We start from the raw sequence: 14,931 nt of genomic DNA on the forward strand, positions 1-14,931 counted from the left end.
ATATATATATATATATATATATATATATATATATATATATATATATATATATATATATATATATATATATATAAATTATTTAATATCTATATTTCTAAAATATTTTGTAAATATTATGTGCTATCTGGAATATATATTTATTGTTTCATATATTGTCCAATGTTTAAATCTCTTTTCCTTCCCAAATTGCAAAACGCAGCGCTTGAAAGACGAGACTGATGAGAAATGATGTAGCTTTGCGCGATAAGATCGCCGATCGACGATTGTGGACATTAGGTCTGTTCTTTTGCCTGCATTGCTGCACTGGTGCAATAAGTAAGAGTGAGACAAATATATATTTGTCTCACTCTAACTTATTGCACAGACAGCAGTGCAGAGCGAAAGAACAGACCAATTGGCTTATGGAGGATTCGCACTGCGTCCGATGTCCAGTATATGACGTAGATATCCAATAAGAAAACAGCTTTCTAATGGAGAATTGAATTCTCTATTAGAAAGCTGTTCTCCTATTGGCTATCGAATGTCATACGTCGGACGCGGTATGAACCCTGCATTAGTAGTTTTATGTCAACGAAAAATGGACATAGGGGCGCTGCAAATCAGCCAACTTTCCTATCATGCTAAATGCAGGCATGGTCACTCTCATTCTTCTCTCTGCTCGCGTGACAAGATGGTAATTGATCGTAGCACTGTAACATTCGCCGTTTTAATCGCGCAGTTACTCCGCGTTGTTGTTTTGAGGTTAACCTTCCCACGTGTTTCATCGCAAACACATGCCTGTCCTCGCTTTTTTTTTTTTTTTTTTTTTCCCCAAGAACCGGTCGAAATCGTTTCTCCGTCGATTGAATCGATTTCAGTTCACCGATATGACTGTATTTTTGTCTCTTTGCCACAGACAGATGAGGTCAACCCGAAGGCTTATCCGTTGGCGGACGCCACGCTCACCGCGAAGATATTGAATCTCGTTCAGCAAGCGATGAATTACAAGCAATTGCGAAAGGGAGCGAACGAGGCGACCAAGACATTGAATCGAGGCCTGTCCGAATTCATTGTGATGGCTGCAGACGCGGAACCGTTGGAGATTTTGTTGCATCTACCGTTGTTGTGCGAAGACAAAAACGTGCCCTACGTATTCGTGCGAAGCAAGCAGGCCCTCGGACGAGCCTGCGGAGTCTCCAGGCCAGTGGTAGCCTGTTCCATAACAGTCAACGAAGGCTCGCAATTAAAGCCGCAGATTAATGCTATACAGCAGGAGATAGAGCGGCTCTTAGTCTAAACCGGCATCGGTACCTGATTTACATACCTCATCTCTCGTAAGAGCGTCGATTTTAATCGTCGTTAACATAAACATCAACTTGTGAATGAAAACACAATTCTCACAGAATCATGCAATCTTTTGTATCTCATATATAAAGCTTGAATATTAATAAAAAAAAAGAGAAAAACAGAATGCAACCAACCAAGTTTGTGTCTGGTAGCTGTGTTTAGAGAGAATTCATGTAGAATATGTGTATTGTGAGAGTTAGTACCTCCTGTCAAAAGTATAAGGAATTAGAAGCGAAAAATAAAATTTTAGTTTGAGGAATAATAGAGCCGTAAGCTTCAGAAGTGACATAACTTGTGTTTCCAGTAAAAATGTTGGAAATTAATACATCTCAGAGAGATGCTGAACATGCAAACATTTAATGTGTATTTTATGGTGCTGTTGTAACCACAACATATTTAAAGTACATTGTTTTAAGAAACACTATATTTTGAATAAAAACATTTACTTTTAATTACTACCAGAAATCGCAGATTATTACATTTTCTTGCCAGCAAATAAGCAGTAATTTTTGTGATATCAGATATCTTCTATATATTGACAAAATTCTTATATGAGAACACATCTTTACATATACTTGTGCTATAATTTTTAATTTTCTATTCAATCATTATGCAGACAGTATGCTAAGATATGTCTATCTGGGACTAGATACTTAGAAGTTTATACATTGCGTCAGTTTATGTATTTCCCTCGAATTCTACGTGACGTCGATTCAAATGTTGAAACTTGTTTTTTTACACAGCCTAAACAGCATATCCGCGTGGCGAATCTTGATTAGAGGCCACTGGCTGAGAAGTTTCTGCTCTTAGCTCGACAAATGTATTACACGGAGCGCAGTATGTGCTGTTCATCGGAACTGGTGGACCTGGTAAACGCGGTCGGACGAAATCTAACAAGAGTTCGCAGAAAACGCGTCGCATTTGTCGACGCTGAATTTTCTGATATGCTTGACGAAGACAATGGAAGCGAAGAGCATATCCTACATCTACACGTGCCAAAAGGAAAAGCTCGATCGAGCGTGTTGTATATTTATTTGGTATAAGCGTGATTTTTATCGATATTTGTCCTATTTCGCGAGAAGAAAATTCCAGATATCGAGTGCTCATTAACGAACATGAATTAAAAATCGAACGTATATTTGATGATACTATTGGCTCGCTCTTTCATGATATAATCGAAATCCATCATGTAGTATTGCATACAACATACATACGCACACATACGTGCGCTACAGGACGTAAACTCATATATAAATTAATGAGATAAAACAATATTCTCGTTAATATAATTATGTTAATATAAATATCACAGGCACGTTTCTAGAGGAATGTACTGATACAGGGAGGGGAACAAAGCGTTGGTTAAATAAAAAGAAATTATATTAGCAAAATAAACGGAACGAAGTACACAGAGAAGATCACTATTGAAAAGAAGGGTACAGTGTTTTGTACACCAACAACCAATTAATATGCCATTGGGATTTCTGAGACGCACCTAAGCTTCGCCGGAACTTCTCTTCTTGCTGACGCTGCGCCTCGTTATTGGGAAAATCTTGGAACCACGTTTTCAGCTGCTGCGCCAGCTCGTTCTCGCTCGCAAATACCAAACTGTTCTCGTTATTTTTCACCAGTTCCGATAAACTGTGAACAAAATGAAAAAATATAAAACGATAAAATCTCCTGCGGTAAGAGTAGCGTATGTGTAAACTGTATTCATTCGATGTACCAGTTGAAGTCGTACGCGCAGACTGGCAAGCAACAACCGAACATATCGAGCACCTTCATCGGTAGATCCAGTCCGCTGGACGAGATATGAAGACATACGCCTAAGTCTGCACTGGCTGTTTTAAGAATGAATGATATTCAAACTTCGAACTGGCTCTAAGGTTACAAAAAATCAAGCAAAATTATTGAGAGTCTATAAGAACCCCGTGCGTTAGGTTGATATACGCTTTATTGCATTGTATCAATATACATTGCTCAAGAAGCATATATTTAAAGCTACAAATATGCCGTAACAAACGTTCCGATTCTCATCGAGACTTTCTTCGGTCCAATGCACGGTTCTTGTAGACACTTAATATAATTTTGTTTGATATTTAAACTCTCTTAAGATATTTCAATTCATAAGTTCCTCAAACAGAACAAAAAAATACGATAATGTCAAAGTGACTAAAAAAAAATTCTTCCATCACCATTCAATAATTTTATCGCTATTTTGATATCATCGTGATTTTTGTTCTATTCGGCTTGATCTCACTATTGCGAAACTCTGGATTGATGAAGTCAGAAGCGAGAAAACACATGCTGAAAGTTCTTCCGTGTCATTTTCAAATAAACAGATATTTGGATCAAAAAAGATTGCTACAGAGTGATACTCTCTTTTGACGTCATCAATCCAGGGTTCTGCAGCAGTGAAAGCAGGAGAACAAAATGAAAATGCAAATGAACAAAATCGTGATAGCAAACGAAAGATGATACCTAATATCTTCGGATAATCCTCATTTTCGAGCCACGGTGTCACCACTTTAACGTGCCTCCAATTTTTCAGATTAATGATGGCGATATAGAAGTCCTTTAACGGCCCTTTACCCGTTATCGCGCAAATTAAGTCTGGCAAATTTAACTCGTTGCTTTCACACGCATTCTCGTATTCTGCAAAAACAATAGCTACTCCATGAAACAATGAATTCTCTACAATATTATTTTGTATTCGTTGTATTTGAGACGACGCAATTGCAGCAGATAAACGAACCTTGTAATGCGTTCAACAGTATGGAGAAATCCTCATCCTCGGTCCAACTAGTACTCGATACGATGAAGCCAGGTCTTTTTGGTGATAAATGCACTCCATTCGATGAACACTCGGTAAGAATAGTTGAGTCTTTCCTAGGTCCTTTAAATGCATCATACTTTTCAGCTAACTTCAGCAGAAATTCATGTTTCTCTGCCAAAGATATTGGACGGAATTGCTCTCCTGGTCTGTCATACAAAACACAAACCCTGTAATGAAAATAAGATCTTATCAATGAGCAAGTCATTTATTCTTGAAAAATAAATGAGACATTCTTGTCTGCAGCTGAATGGTAAATAAAACTACTACTAAATGAGACATTCTTCAAAAGAACATACAGAAAAGGTACTAATTGATCTTTCTATATACAGGAGAGGTACTAATTAATCTATGACAAAACTTTCATTATTCAGCTCATGCAACTCTCAAATAAATGTCAAATTTCTTATATTAAGTATCTTGTAAGAAAACATAGATAATACTAACTTAACACCCAATTTCTCTTTCAAATCTTGTTGCATTGCATTGCTAACACAAAAATTTATTCCTGCCCTGCGTCCAAATGTCATCTCAATAAATCTTGCTAATTTAACTAGAGTATGATTCTTTCCTAAGCTCAGTGCCATAATTGAATAAGCATAATTGTGCCAATCAATTATAAACTGTACTTCCATTAGGACGCAATAAAACCAGCATACTGGTATTGTTGGTATTGCAGGTGGATTCTGCATTATTAAGGAATGAGGTATAGGTCTGCGAAGCAATAGCCAAAAAAGATCGACAGTCTGCCACAATACTTTGACTATGTAACTCAAAAGACGTGGTAGTCCTACAAATATTAAATATATTATTAATATACATATACTAATGGATACAAGTGCATAAAGTATCCAATTCATACTATTTTGTAATTCAGGTGGCGGTTGCAAATAATACACCGATATGTGTGCGTTCTCGCTGATTTCCTGCAACGGCGGCGAGCCAGGGTAACCTATAATGTTCACTGTATAGCCTTGTTTGGCAAAGGAAATCGCGTGGTACTGCATTCTCGGACTCCTGCCGACATCGCCAAGTACCACCACGCAAATATTCTTGCTGCATTTGAATCGCCGCAGGTACAATTTACGCACGACGAGGAAAATTGACAGAAGTGTCAGCGTCAAGCAGAACGCGACCATCAACATTTTCGCCAAAGAATGAAAACCAGAGAGAAGAAGGAGAGGGGTCAAGGCCGATTTTAGTTGATCCTGGGTCTTTCTGTTCCTGCACTGCTGAATTAGTGTAATAAGTTAGAGTGAGACAAATATATTTTTTCTCGCTCTAAAGCCAGCGGCACACGATGCTTGTTTTCATGCTGGATTGCTTGCTGAATGGAAATACTCTGTTTTGATTGGTGCATTTCTGAAAATGGACCAATCAGAATAGAATATTTCCATCCAGCAAGCAATCCAGCACGAAAACAAGCATCGTGTGCCGCTGACTTAACTTATTGCACCAGTTCAGCAGTGCAGAAATGAACCTCCTGTTTCAACTGAATGGTTACAGCGCCTCTAACCAACCGTGCACATAACTACGTAGCCAATGTGTACCAATTGTCTCAATAAAGAAGTAATGTCCACAATTTTTTATGTTATCTAACAGACAGAGAGACAAAGACAGATAATCAACACTATCTGTTTTTGTCTCACCACAGGCGAGAACAGATAGTGTTGATTATCTGTCTTTGTCTAACTAACGTCAAAAATCGTGGACATTACTTCTTTACCCACTGAGACAATTCGTGCATATTGGCTACGTAGTTTATATGCATGGTTGGTTAAAGGCGCTGTAACCATTCAGCTGAAACAGGATCAGCTAAAACCGGCCCATAACCCTTCTCTTTCTTCTCTCTGCTTTAAGCTTTAAAAAATTGACCAATCATAGTCGACTTATAGAAGAATAATCAATCGTGATTGGTCAATTTCTTACAGCTTAAAGCCATAAACTACACCTATTGTAGATCGGGACTAATTGATCCTTCCTTCAATATATGGCTCCAGGCACATCTACCCCAACGCCATCTACTTCATGGGATAATTGATGCATTCCAAAAATTAGCTGCATCACTGCTCTCTGTAGGCGATGAAACGCAATATCAAAAAGGCGGGAAGGCGCAGAGGAAGGCAGGCCATCATGGTGTCGCATCGTCGAGAGATAAACGGCGGTTATCATGTATATCTCGCAAAACGTTTGTATTACATCGTGACACGAGGACAGTTTGTGACGCAATAGGTATACTCACCATTTCTCTCATTATCCGTAAACAATTAATGTATTGCTGAGATACGTTTAATGTTACTTTCATGATTAACGTATGCCAGTCTGTTGACGAAACATGAGAGATATCAAACAATACTTCGCCAACGGTGCGAAGATTGATAAGATCATCAATTCCGTCGACAACGTGAAACGTATGGAAGAGGAACAAGAAAACAGCTCAGTTGCGAAAGAAGGTCGCAAACGCAAACGCGTCAAGATCCGCATATCGCGCGCTGGTTCCAAGGAGGGGACATGCGATATAATTGAGAACAAGAACGATCTAATTGACAAAACTCCAAGTCCATTTGCCAAAACGGACGACAACAGAAGAACTTCACAGAGTGAAACACCCAAGTCTCACATTGCTAGCTCTAGTACAAAGCAGGATTCTGAAAAGGTATTAAATCAAGGATATGATCAGTCACATGTATTATTTTATTGTTATTATCACAATATTTATTGTCAAATAGAAGATAATTTTTATAAACATTTGAGTAAATTAGAGTTAACTTTACTGGAAAACATGCAAGTCCTAATAATTTTTAAGTGATTAGAATTTGAAGTAACAATTTTTTCATAAACCAAACTCTAGAAAAGGTTAAAAACAAGAGAATGTTTAGTAATATTTTCACTGAAAAATGCCAACTTCAGGTCAGGCAATTTTTTTATAAAGATATAACTAATTAGATCTTATTTTTAAGCTTACTTTGATGGTTGGAAATAAATCTAGAAATATGGAGAATGTCTCCCAAGATATAAACAGCAGAACAAGTAAGAATAAATTAGATGAACAGACTGTTATGGATTTAATTGATTCATCTAATGATATTCCAATGAAGAATGATGATGACTCTCATGAAAGTCTATCAGATGTGAAACTTTGTGATGACATTGGTACTCAGCGTGAAGAATCAAATGCTTTTCAAGTTCTGATGAGCCGTAGTAAACCGATACAATATAAGTTACCATTGCAACAATCTATTGAAGATGTCAAACTTAATGAGAAATCAAGTGATGCTAAAGAATTGAAATCTAAACATAAAGAGAGACTAATAACATTGGCTGATAAGAAGGGTTACTCAAAGAGGAAACTTGCTGATGCAGAAGAAAGCGAGAGAATAGAAAAAAGTATAGAGGACCGTGTAAAGCTCTTCAAACGTGATAATAGAAAGGATGATAGTACTGACTTATCGATAAAAAGTAACAGACAGCTGTCTGGAAGCTTGTTAGATTATTTTAGGTAATTATAATTAAAAAAATATTTATTATTATTTATTATTTATATATTTATTAATATATTATCATAATTAAAAAAATATCAAATTAATATTTGTTAAATTCTAATTAGAATTATGCTGATTTTATAATTTGAAAATCATGCAATATATATAATTGTCATCAATTTTTATCACACAGCAAATCACCCTTAGAATTAACAAATAAGGATAACATAAAATGTGTATCCACCTTCATTGTAAAAGCCGATGTACATAGAACCGAGACCGCCAGCATAGAACCTGTATTAAATCCGATTTCGAATAAGATTTATTCCATTAAGAAGTGTCCGAAAGCTGACATGGATCTCTCCGAAGTGGACGATATTCATGTCATAGCGTCTGAGAATCTGACTTCGCCATTAACTACCATACAAGAGAAACGGCATAAACCTCGCTGGTCTTTACGCATAAAACTACACTCTTCCGAGGGCAACGACGGTAAGAACGATAATTGTAATGTAAAATAATTAATATAGATATATTAAAATAAATTCAACTTTAATTCATTGTTAATTAATACAATACATATGATGTAAAATAAAGCAGGAGTCTCCCGATATTGATCGGTCGATGGCGATGACACATTTTTCACACTTTGATCGCTGATATTGACAGTCTAGTCAAATAATTGTTTAGTTCCGATATACTGCAGAACTGATATTCGTCATTTTACACTTAGATATCACTGACGACGAGCTGTTCTCGCCGAGAAGCAAATCGAAGTTTCATGCGGTCACGAACAAGCCTCCTCGAAAGCTCGCGAATACATACGTGGGAAATGATAAGATGTGGCCGAAGCATCACAATGAACATATCAAAAGAAAAGTACGAGACGAGGAGGAAAATGAGTCGTTCGGTAAGCAGAAAGATAGCAACGTTCAAACGAACGTTACCAGAGATTCTATCGTTGACAATAACAACGAGAACTCCGACGCATGTCCGTTAAGATCAGAAAAAGTTAGCAAAACGGAGAAGACCTTTGTCGTGTGTGAAACAGTTACAACGGTAACTGACGATTCCGAGTGCGAGATCATTAGTGAAAACGTATCGAAGAAGAAATCGAACGAGAAGCTGGCGCCGTTATTTATGAAACGACGTAAAATCGATCCGGCTGTCGTAGCAGCTAAACGCTTATTCCTACAATCAGACATAACCGATGTCGAGAACAAAACGGATAGAAAAACGAACAATGGCACACTCATCTTACCATTCCCTATAATCAGCCACATCACACAGTTGGAAAGTAATTGTCATTCAAACAGGCCGCAAATTCAGCATAAATTTCCCACAAAAGTCGAGAAGAAATATCTGCCTTCGATAGACATTGATGAGTACAAATGTATCGTTAATTATAACGAGACCTCGAAGGTGCCTGAAGCGATTGACAAGCCCGTGAAGGAGAGCTTCGATCGAGTGGTGTCGGAGATGGAGAAAAGTTGTCCGGAGGTACAGAAAATGTGGAAGACCGTATTGACGATCAAAGGCGAAACTGAGAAGAAGTCGCTGGAGCGGACGAGAGGAGGCAGGAGAACAAAGACTCTCGAGCGAAAAAAGCCGCTGACAGAGAGCGTGGAGGCAAATCAGTTGCACGATTGCGTCTGGACGTGCAAGTACAAGCCGATGAGCGCGCAAGAGGTAGTCGGGAACGAGGAAGCCGCGACTAAATTGAAAGAGTGGCTGAGTGGGTGGAGAACGTCCTTGACGAAAGAGGATTACAGCAGCGGCGACGAGTTCTACTCGTCGGATTCGTGCAGCAACTCGTACAATGAGAACAATCAGACAGCCGTGTTGTTGGGACCGCACGGCAGCGGGAAAAGCGCGAGTGTGTACGCGATAGCGGAGGAACTCGGCTACAGTGTACTCGAGGTAAACGCGTCCTCCAGACGCACTGGCAAGAGGATCTTGAAGGAATTGGAGGAGGCGACCAAGTCGCACAGAATCAAGAAGGACAAGTGCAAAGCTCCGTTCGAGCAAGTCGCGAGAGAGAACGATGCCCCGAAGATATTGCAAAACTCGTTAATCCTTCTGGAGGACATCGATCTTATCTTCGAGGAGGATGAGGGCTTCGTCTCGGCGGCATATCAACTGGCGTCGAATACTAAAAGACCGATCGTTATGACGTGTAGAGACATGTGCCCGCATCTGAGCAAAATGGCACCGCAGCAAAAGAAGATCTACTTTCAGCAAGTGAACGGCAACAGAGTGTCTGCTTTGTTGGAGTTGATCTCGCTGGCGGAAACGGGTTACAGACTGTCACACAATTTTCTAGTGGTGAGTTCTCGCAGGTTTCTTCATTCGATATCTGATTTTTATTCTGCGCATTGAATTTCTTGCACACATTACTGTGCATCGTAAAAGTTAAATTATATCTAAGGCTTTTTTGGTCTCACTACTGCGGAATTCTGATCAGATGACGTTACAAGCGAGAAAACACATGTCTAAAATTCTTACGTATTATTTCCGAAGAAAAAATATTTGTGTGAAATAATACTTCTGTTTGCCTGAACGCATGTTTGCAAAATTCTCCAAAAACTATCCCTTTTCTTTGACTTCAAGGTTATCACGTTAATTTTCTATTATTAATACAAGACTATCATTAATGCAAAATTCCACAGGAGCGCGTCTTATATGATTAAATTATATTTAATTATATAAATCACATGAAAGAATATTTATTCCATTGTTTAGAAGTTACTTCAAGTGGGCGATCTACGAAAGGCGTTGCTGCAATTGCAATACTTGTTGCTGTCTGGCCTGCCTGTATTATCCGAACAATGTACAACAGCGAGGCCGTCGGTTTGGCAAGACATACAACGCTGTTTGTACAAACCCGCGATTAAACTGAGCAAAAAGCATAAGGCTAAGAAGAATACGAATGGTAAGAAATCGAACGAGCAGACAGGAAGCAATATCGCGCATATACTGAACAATTTAGCGAACGATTTAGATGGTTTGTCTCTGGTGTCGTCTTTGATAAACATCGACGACACGATGTTGAACACGCCGGAGGCAAACACGCAACCCAACCTGTCCTTAGCCGAGAACCTCTCTCTGTACTCTGCGTCGCATCGCTTCAGCGTGGATATAGCGAGTTTCCTGAGCGACAGGATACTGTGCAAGGACTCTAACGGAAACGAACAACTGCAGAGTTCGAGCAATGTCATCTTGCGAAATCAACTGAACCGAGGAGTGGATCTGGCGCTTTCGCAGGTCACGTCCGCATGTTTGGACGGGCGGGTGATGGCGATAGATTATCTGCCGACCGCGCGAACGATATGTCGCGCCGAGGAGTCGCGCTCCGCTGGCAATTATAAACGGGGCAATCGATTCTTTCACTATTTGCATGGCTTGAAGGTGCCAGCCGCGTCGATGAAGCCGAACATCCTGGCTGCCGCGTGTCGAACGCTACAGGAGAAAATTGACAAGAATGCGTCCACGTCGAACGCAGTGAACGTCAGCATCGATTGATATTCGGAAGGGATGTATGTTTCTTATGCGTGCGAGACACGACGCGAATAGCTGTAGTTCTGTATCGCGATTTTAAACTTTTATCGACTGTGGAGGCGCGAGATCATACTCCACAGAATGCCATTTAAATTGAATTTTACTTGCATTATCATTGATTTTACAAAAACTAGATGTAAATATATACATGTCTTGTTTTTATATTATTTTGAATAATATCACGGTTATATTATAGTGCCTTCTCTATTTTGTAAATTAATTTATTATATATGAACAAGGTGAAGAAATTATAGCTTATAAAAATTGAAAAGGTTCGGAATATTTGGAATAATTTATATTGACAAAATGTATATCGCGCATTTGCAATAGATAGTTCTTACGGTCGCATTTAACTTCTATTGTACACTTTCAATGCTAAACGCGACCGTCCTATGTAGAATTTTATCCGTCTTGATGTACAAGATTTTGTGTAAACATCTCAAGTGCGATAAAATATACACAAATACGAATTTCATCATTGTGTTGTCTGTACATTATAATTGCCAAATGCGCGAATCATTACATTTTACTGTAATACAGAAGAATTTATCATAAAAAAGTTTGATAAAAGTATTTTATCTTTAGAAACTTTTTTATTACCCTCTTTTTCTTCGACTGTCGCGAACGCATTGTAGAGATAATACTTAAATTTTTATATGATGTAATTTGCGATTCAATTCCTCAAACTTCAGTATCTTGCGGATGAAGAAGTCTCCGTAACGATGCGCCACTTTCGTGTCGGCGATGTGAATCATGTCGTGATCAATGTAGAAGTCCAGCTAAAAGCACAACATGGTTCTCGTCAATATGAAAACGCTTATTCTTTCTGAATATATGAATCAGAAAGATCAAGTAACAATACATGATTTCATACATTACATTACATTAGAAGAATTTAGAGAAAGCAGTATTCTATGGAGAATTTGTACTGAAAATTTGTATTGTTCCTATATAAATTTATAGAATGCAGATAGAAGTGGCACAGAGATATAAATATAAGACTACCTCAGATCCGGACTGGAACTTGCCGTCCAATCCTGACGTGCCTTTCGTCCATACGATATTCTTCATCTTGTGTTTGAAGCACAACAAGTGGATCGTCAGCGCGTTCACCTCCTTGTCCAGATCCCAGTTCTCGTCGGAGCGCGAATTGCTGCCCATGAAGGTGGCCAGTTTGCTCAGGGGCAATGTCGTGTAGAGCTTCAGATACGAGCGAATGGTGGGTAACATCTTCTGTTGCACCACCTCGTCCATGAACACCTGAGTCTGGTGCTTGATGGCTTCGCGGACGTAGTCCTCGTTGGGATTCTCCGGATTCGGCGCGGTCAGGGAGAGGAACTTGGGACACGCGAAGACGAAGCAGTTCTCGAACTCGGTGAGATCGCCGTATTGCATCTTGTACATCTTCTCGTGGTAGTTCTTGTCTCGCAGCGCCTGTTGCAGACCCTCGTCGATGCATTGCGGATGGAGGACCAGGCAGATCGCGAGCAGGTGATACATCTGCTCGGTCTGCTTGTTGATCTGATCGTTCTGGTAGCTGCGTGTGGCGAACAACTGCTTCGTGCGCTGAATGTACAGCAGGATGCCGGAGAAGGTGCGAATCGCGTCCGCGTAACGGCGCATCATCATGTACGCGAAGCCCACGTAGTAGGCTGTCGAGATTTGGCAGCCGGGAACGTGCGAGTACGCGCTCTTCTTGTATAGCTCCACGTTCTCCAGGACCTTGATCGCCTGGTAATAATCGCCCAGCAACGAGTGCAGTCGTAGAAGGCCGACGAGCGAGAAATAGCCGAGCATCTTGTACAGGGAGTGCCGGCCGAAGGCGCCGGCCACGGAGTCCGGATCGCCGCCGCTCGCGTATACCTCCAGCTGGCTCTTGATCTTCGACTTGTCCACTAGATAGTGCAGGACATTCAGTACGCAGAGCACGTCCCAGATCTTGTTGTGCGCGTTCAGATTGTCGATCTCGTCCGGCGTCTTGTTGGACAGATTGGCGCGATATTGGGCAAATGATTGGAACTGATAAACGAACTCGTCGATCAGCTCCCACAGCCACTGATCGGGCAGCTCCAGTTGCACCGGCGTCTCCGGGTGCAGGATGTAGTTGAAAAGGTCGCAGTAATTATAGAAGGAATTCAAACGCTGCTCCAACGTGGGGCCCTGCATGCGGGCGTAGATGTGACGGTAGTAGAGCTCCTTGTAGAGGGTGAGGAACACCGGGTCGTTGTCAACCAGGTGGGCAATCGTCGATGCCTCGGGCCACGGCGACTTGTCGAACAGCTGCTCCGAGATCTTGGGGAACGAGTTCTCGTAGAGGTTCTGGATCTCGAAGATCATGCCCTCGTTGATGCAGTTGCGCAGGTACACGAGGAAGTTGCGCACGATCTCGGGCAGCTGCCGGTAACTCGTCCGATCGTACTGGTCGTCTGTAGGTGCGTGTCCGTAATCGTTGTACGTGTCATACTGTGGGAATGATTAACAGAGAACAAGTGTAAGTAAAGAAGAATGTAAGAAAGTAGACTTCTTCTGTTTTGACGATTTTAGGTTTAGCGTTTGTTTTTTTATTGACCTAGTGTGTGCTCAAGAATCATCTATAATGCAGTCGCAGTTACATTTTAAAGTCGTAGCACTAGTCTGTAAATCGATCATTTATTTATTTCCTCAGTGTAAGCTCGTGAAAAATGAAAAATTTTATTGAATTTGTCAATGAAACTTTTCACGTTCACTCTACATAAAGCAAGAATGTATTTGCAATTTATGTGATAAAATATGTGTTTTCTGCACAATAGGTCAGGGCAAAATAAAGCATTATATAGCAGAATGAAGAAGTAAGAGATTGGTTTAAGAATTTATGGTTTAGGAAAAAATGAAGAGGAAAGATTAAAAAGGATATGGAACGGTAAGTTAGAAAAGAAAAAAGATTTTATCAAAGTTATGTAAGGAAAAAGAAAGAATTTGGGGAAAGGAAAAGGTAAAGATAGGAAAGAAGAAATAAGAATAAGTAAGAATAGATAAGAATAGGTAATAGATTTAAAAAGAAAAGGGTAACGGATACTAAAAAAGATAAGAGATGCAATGTAAGTAAGTTATAAAGAAAGTATGTAATAAAGTAAAATTGAAAGTGGTTATATAGACATAAGGATAGGAGGTCAAATGTTAAAGTAAAAAGTAAAGGTTAAAAATTAAATATGTAAGGATATAAAAACTAAGACAGGTGTAAGTTAAGATAGTAATTAAGAGGTAATGTAAGGGTAACTGTAGGGTGTAGATATGTGGATGAGTAAGTGAGGTAGAAGAAAATTATAAGCAAAGTCCTTTCCTGGCAATGTAAGCTGAAGTAAATAAATATATATAAATTTGCATTTTATGACAAGGTAAACTGTGCAAGTGAGGTTATGTCAGGGCTATATATTAAGAATTACATCAGCGACATTAGAAGTATAATCGTAAGTTTCTTAAAATTAATCAGTACCTCGTTGTAATCGTCATACATTTTGCTTAAAAGGCAGCAACCTGGACAGAATATAACCTTTTTGACACGTACAGTGCGAACACGAGTTGGCTACGCGAAGAGTCATGGGTCAAAGGAAACAGTGATTGGTGACGACAGATCCATTGATAGTGCTGATAGCGCCATCTAGAACATTTAGTTAGCCAATCAAATTTACGCTCTTACTTTTATATTTTTAAAATCAAATTCATATCTAGGCTGCGTTCCGAAATTCACTGCCA

General features: G+C 39.6%; 4 protein-coding genes across 4 annotated transcripts in view; 2 read left to right on the forward strand and 2 right to left on the reverse strand.

Moving 5' to 3' along the window:
- LOC116843231 (chitobiosyldiphosphodolichol beta-mannosyltransferase-like) overlaps positions 1-5,380 on the reverse strand; it is a 9,770-nt gene extending 4,390 nt beyond the window's left edge. The window contains exons 1-7 of the mRNA XM_032813477.1: positions 5,022-5,380; positions 4,607-4,949; positions 4,082-4,329; positions 3,808-3,981; positions 3,053-3,167; positions 2,822-2,967; positions 1,304-1,310 (exon numbers count right to left, since the gene is read on the reverse strand). Coding sequence (XP_032669368.1) covers positions 1,304-1,310; positions 2,822-2,967; positions 3,053-3,167; positions 3,808-3,981; positions 4,082-4,329; positions 4,607-4,949; positions 5,022-5,304 — 1,316 coding nt within the window. The 5' untranslated portion in view covers positions 5,305-5,380. The remainder of the gene's footprint in view (positions 1-1,303; positions 1,311-2,821; positions 2,968-3,052; positions 3,168-3,807; positions 3,982-4,081; positions 4,330-4,606; positions 4,950-5,021) is intronic.
- LOC116843230 (NHP2-like protein 1 homolog) lies at positions 542-1,791 on the forward strand. The gene is made up of 2 exons (XM_032813476.1): positions 542-673; positions 896-1,791. The coding sequence occupies exons 1-2, from the start codon at positions 542-544 to the stop codon at positions 1,274-1,276; spliced, it is 513 nt and encodes a 170-aa protein (XP_032669367.1). The 3' UTR covers positions 1,277-1,791.
- Positions 5,381-6,228: 848 nt separating the features above from the next.
- Positions 6,229-11,772, forward strand: LOC116843167 (ATPase family AAA domain-containing protein 5). Its single transcript, XM_032813340.1, has 6 exons — positions 6,229-6,391; positions 6,481-6,815; positions 7,120-7,658; positions 7,835-8,133; positions 8,375-9,966; positions 10,384-11,772. Exons 2-6 carry the CDS (start codon positions 6,495-6,497, stop codon positions 11,161-11,163), a joined length of 3,531 nt encoding a protein of 1,176 aa, XP_032669231.1. The 5' UTR covers positions 6,229-6,391; positions 6,481-6,494; the 3' UTR covers positions 11,164-11,772.
- LOC116843168 (eukaryotic translation initiation factor 3 subunit L) lies at positions 11,480-14,809 on the reverse strand. The gene is made up of 3 exons (XM_032813341.1): positions 14,672-14,809; positions 12,205-13,662; positions 11,480-11,978 (listed from the first exon to the last, which is right to left on the reverse strand). The coding sequence occupies exons 1-3, from the start codon at positions 14,690-14,692 to the stop codon at positions 11,844-11,846; spliced, it is 1,614 nt and encodes a 537-aa protein (XP_032669232.1). The 5' UTR covers positions 14,693-14,809; the 3' UTR covers positions 11,480-11,843.
- Between the last annotated feature and the right edge of the window lie 122 nt (positions 14,810-14,931).

This window comes from Odontomachus brunneus, unplaced genomic scaffold, assembly GCF_010583005.1.
Source record: "Odontomachus brunneus isolate Ranch 3 - 2012 unplaced genomic scaffold, Obru_v1 Obru_scaffold_030, whole genome shotgun sequence".
Taxonomy (NCBI): Eukaryota; Metazoa; Arthropoda; class Insecta; order Hymenoptera; family Formicidae; genus Odontomachus; species Odontomachus brunneus.

Excerpts from the sequence above, each read along its gene's own strand:
- LOC116843230 (XM_032813476.1), top strand. The coding sequence starts at position 542 with ATGAACCCTGCATTAGTAGTTTTATGTCAACGAAAAATGGACATAGGG. Across the intron at positions 674-895 it reads TCTGCTCGCGTGACAAGATG|ACAGATGAGGTCAACCCGAA; the intron begins GTAATTGATCGT and ends TCTTTGCCACAG.
- LOC116843167 (XM_032813340.1), top strand. The coding sequence starts at position 6,495 with ATGAGAGATATCAAACAATACTTCGCCAACGGTGCGAAGATTGATAAG. Across the intron at positions 7,659-7,834 it reads AGCTTGTTAGATTATTTTAG|CAAATCACCCTTAGAATTAA; the intron begins GTAATTATAATT and ends TTTATCACACAG. Across the intron at positions 8,134-8,374 it reads CTCTTCCGAGGGCAACGACG|ATATCACTGACGACGAGCTG; the intron begins GTAAGAACGATA and ends TTTTACACTTAG.
- LOC116843168 (XM_032813341.1), bottom strand. The coding sequence starts at position 14,692 with ATGTATGACGATTACAACGAG. Across the intron at positions 13,663-14,671 it reads TGTATGACGATTACAACGAG|TATGACACGTACAACGATTA; the intron begins GTACTGATTAAT and ends TCATTCCCACAG. Across the intron at positions 11,979-12,204 it reads AGTTCCAGTCCGGATCTGAG|CTGGACTTCTACATTGATCA; the intron begins GTAGTCTTATAT and ends TTGTGCTTTTAG.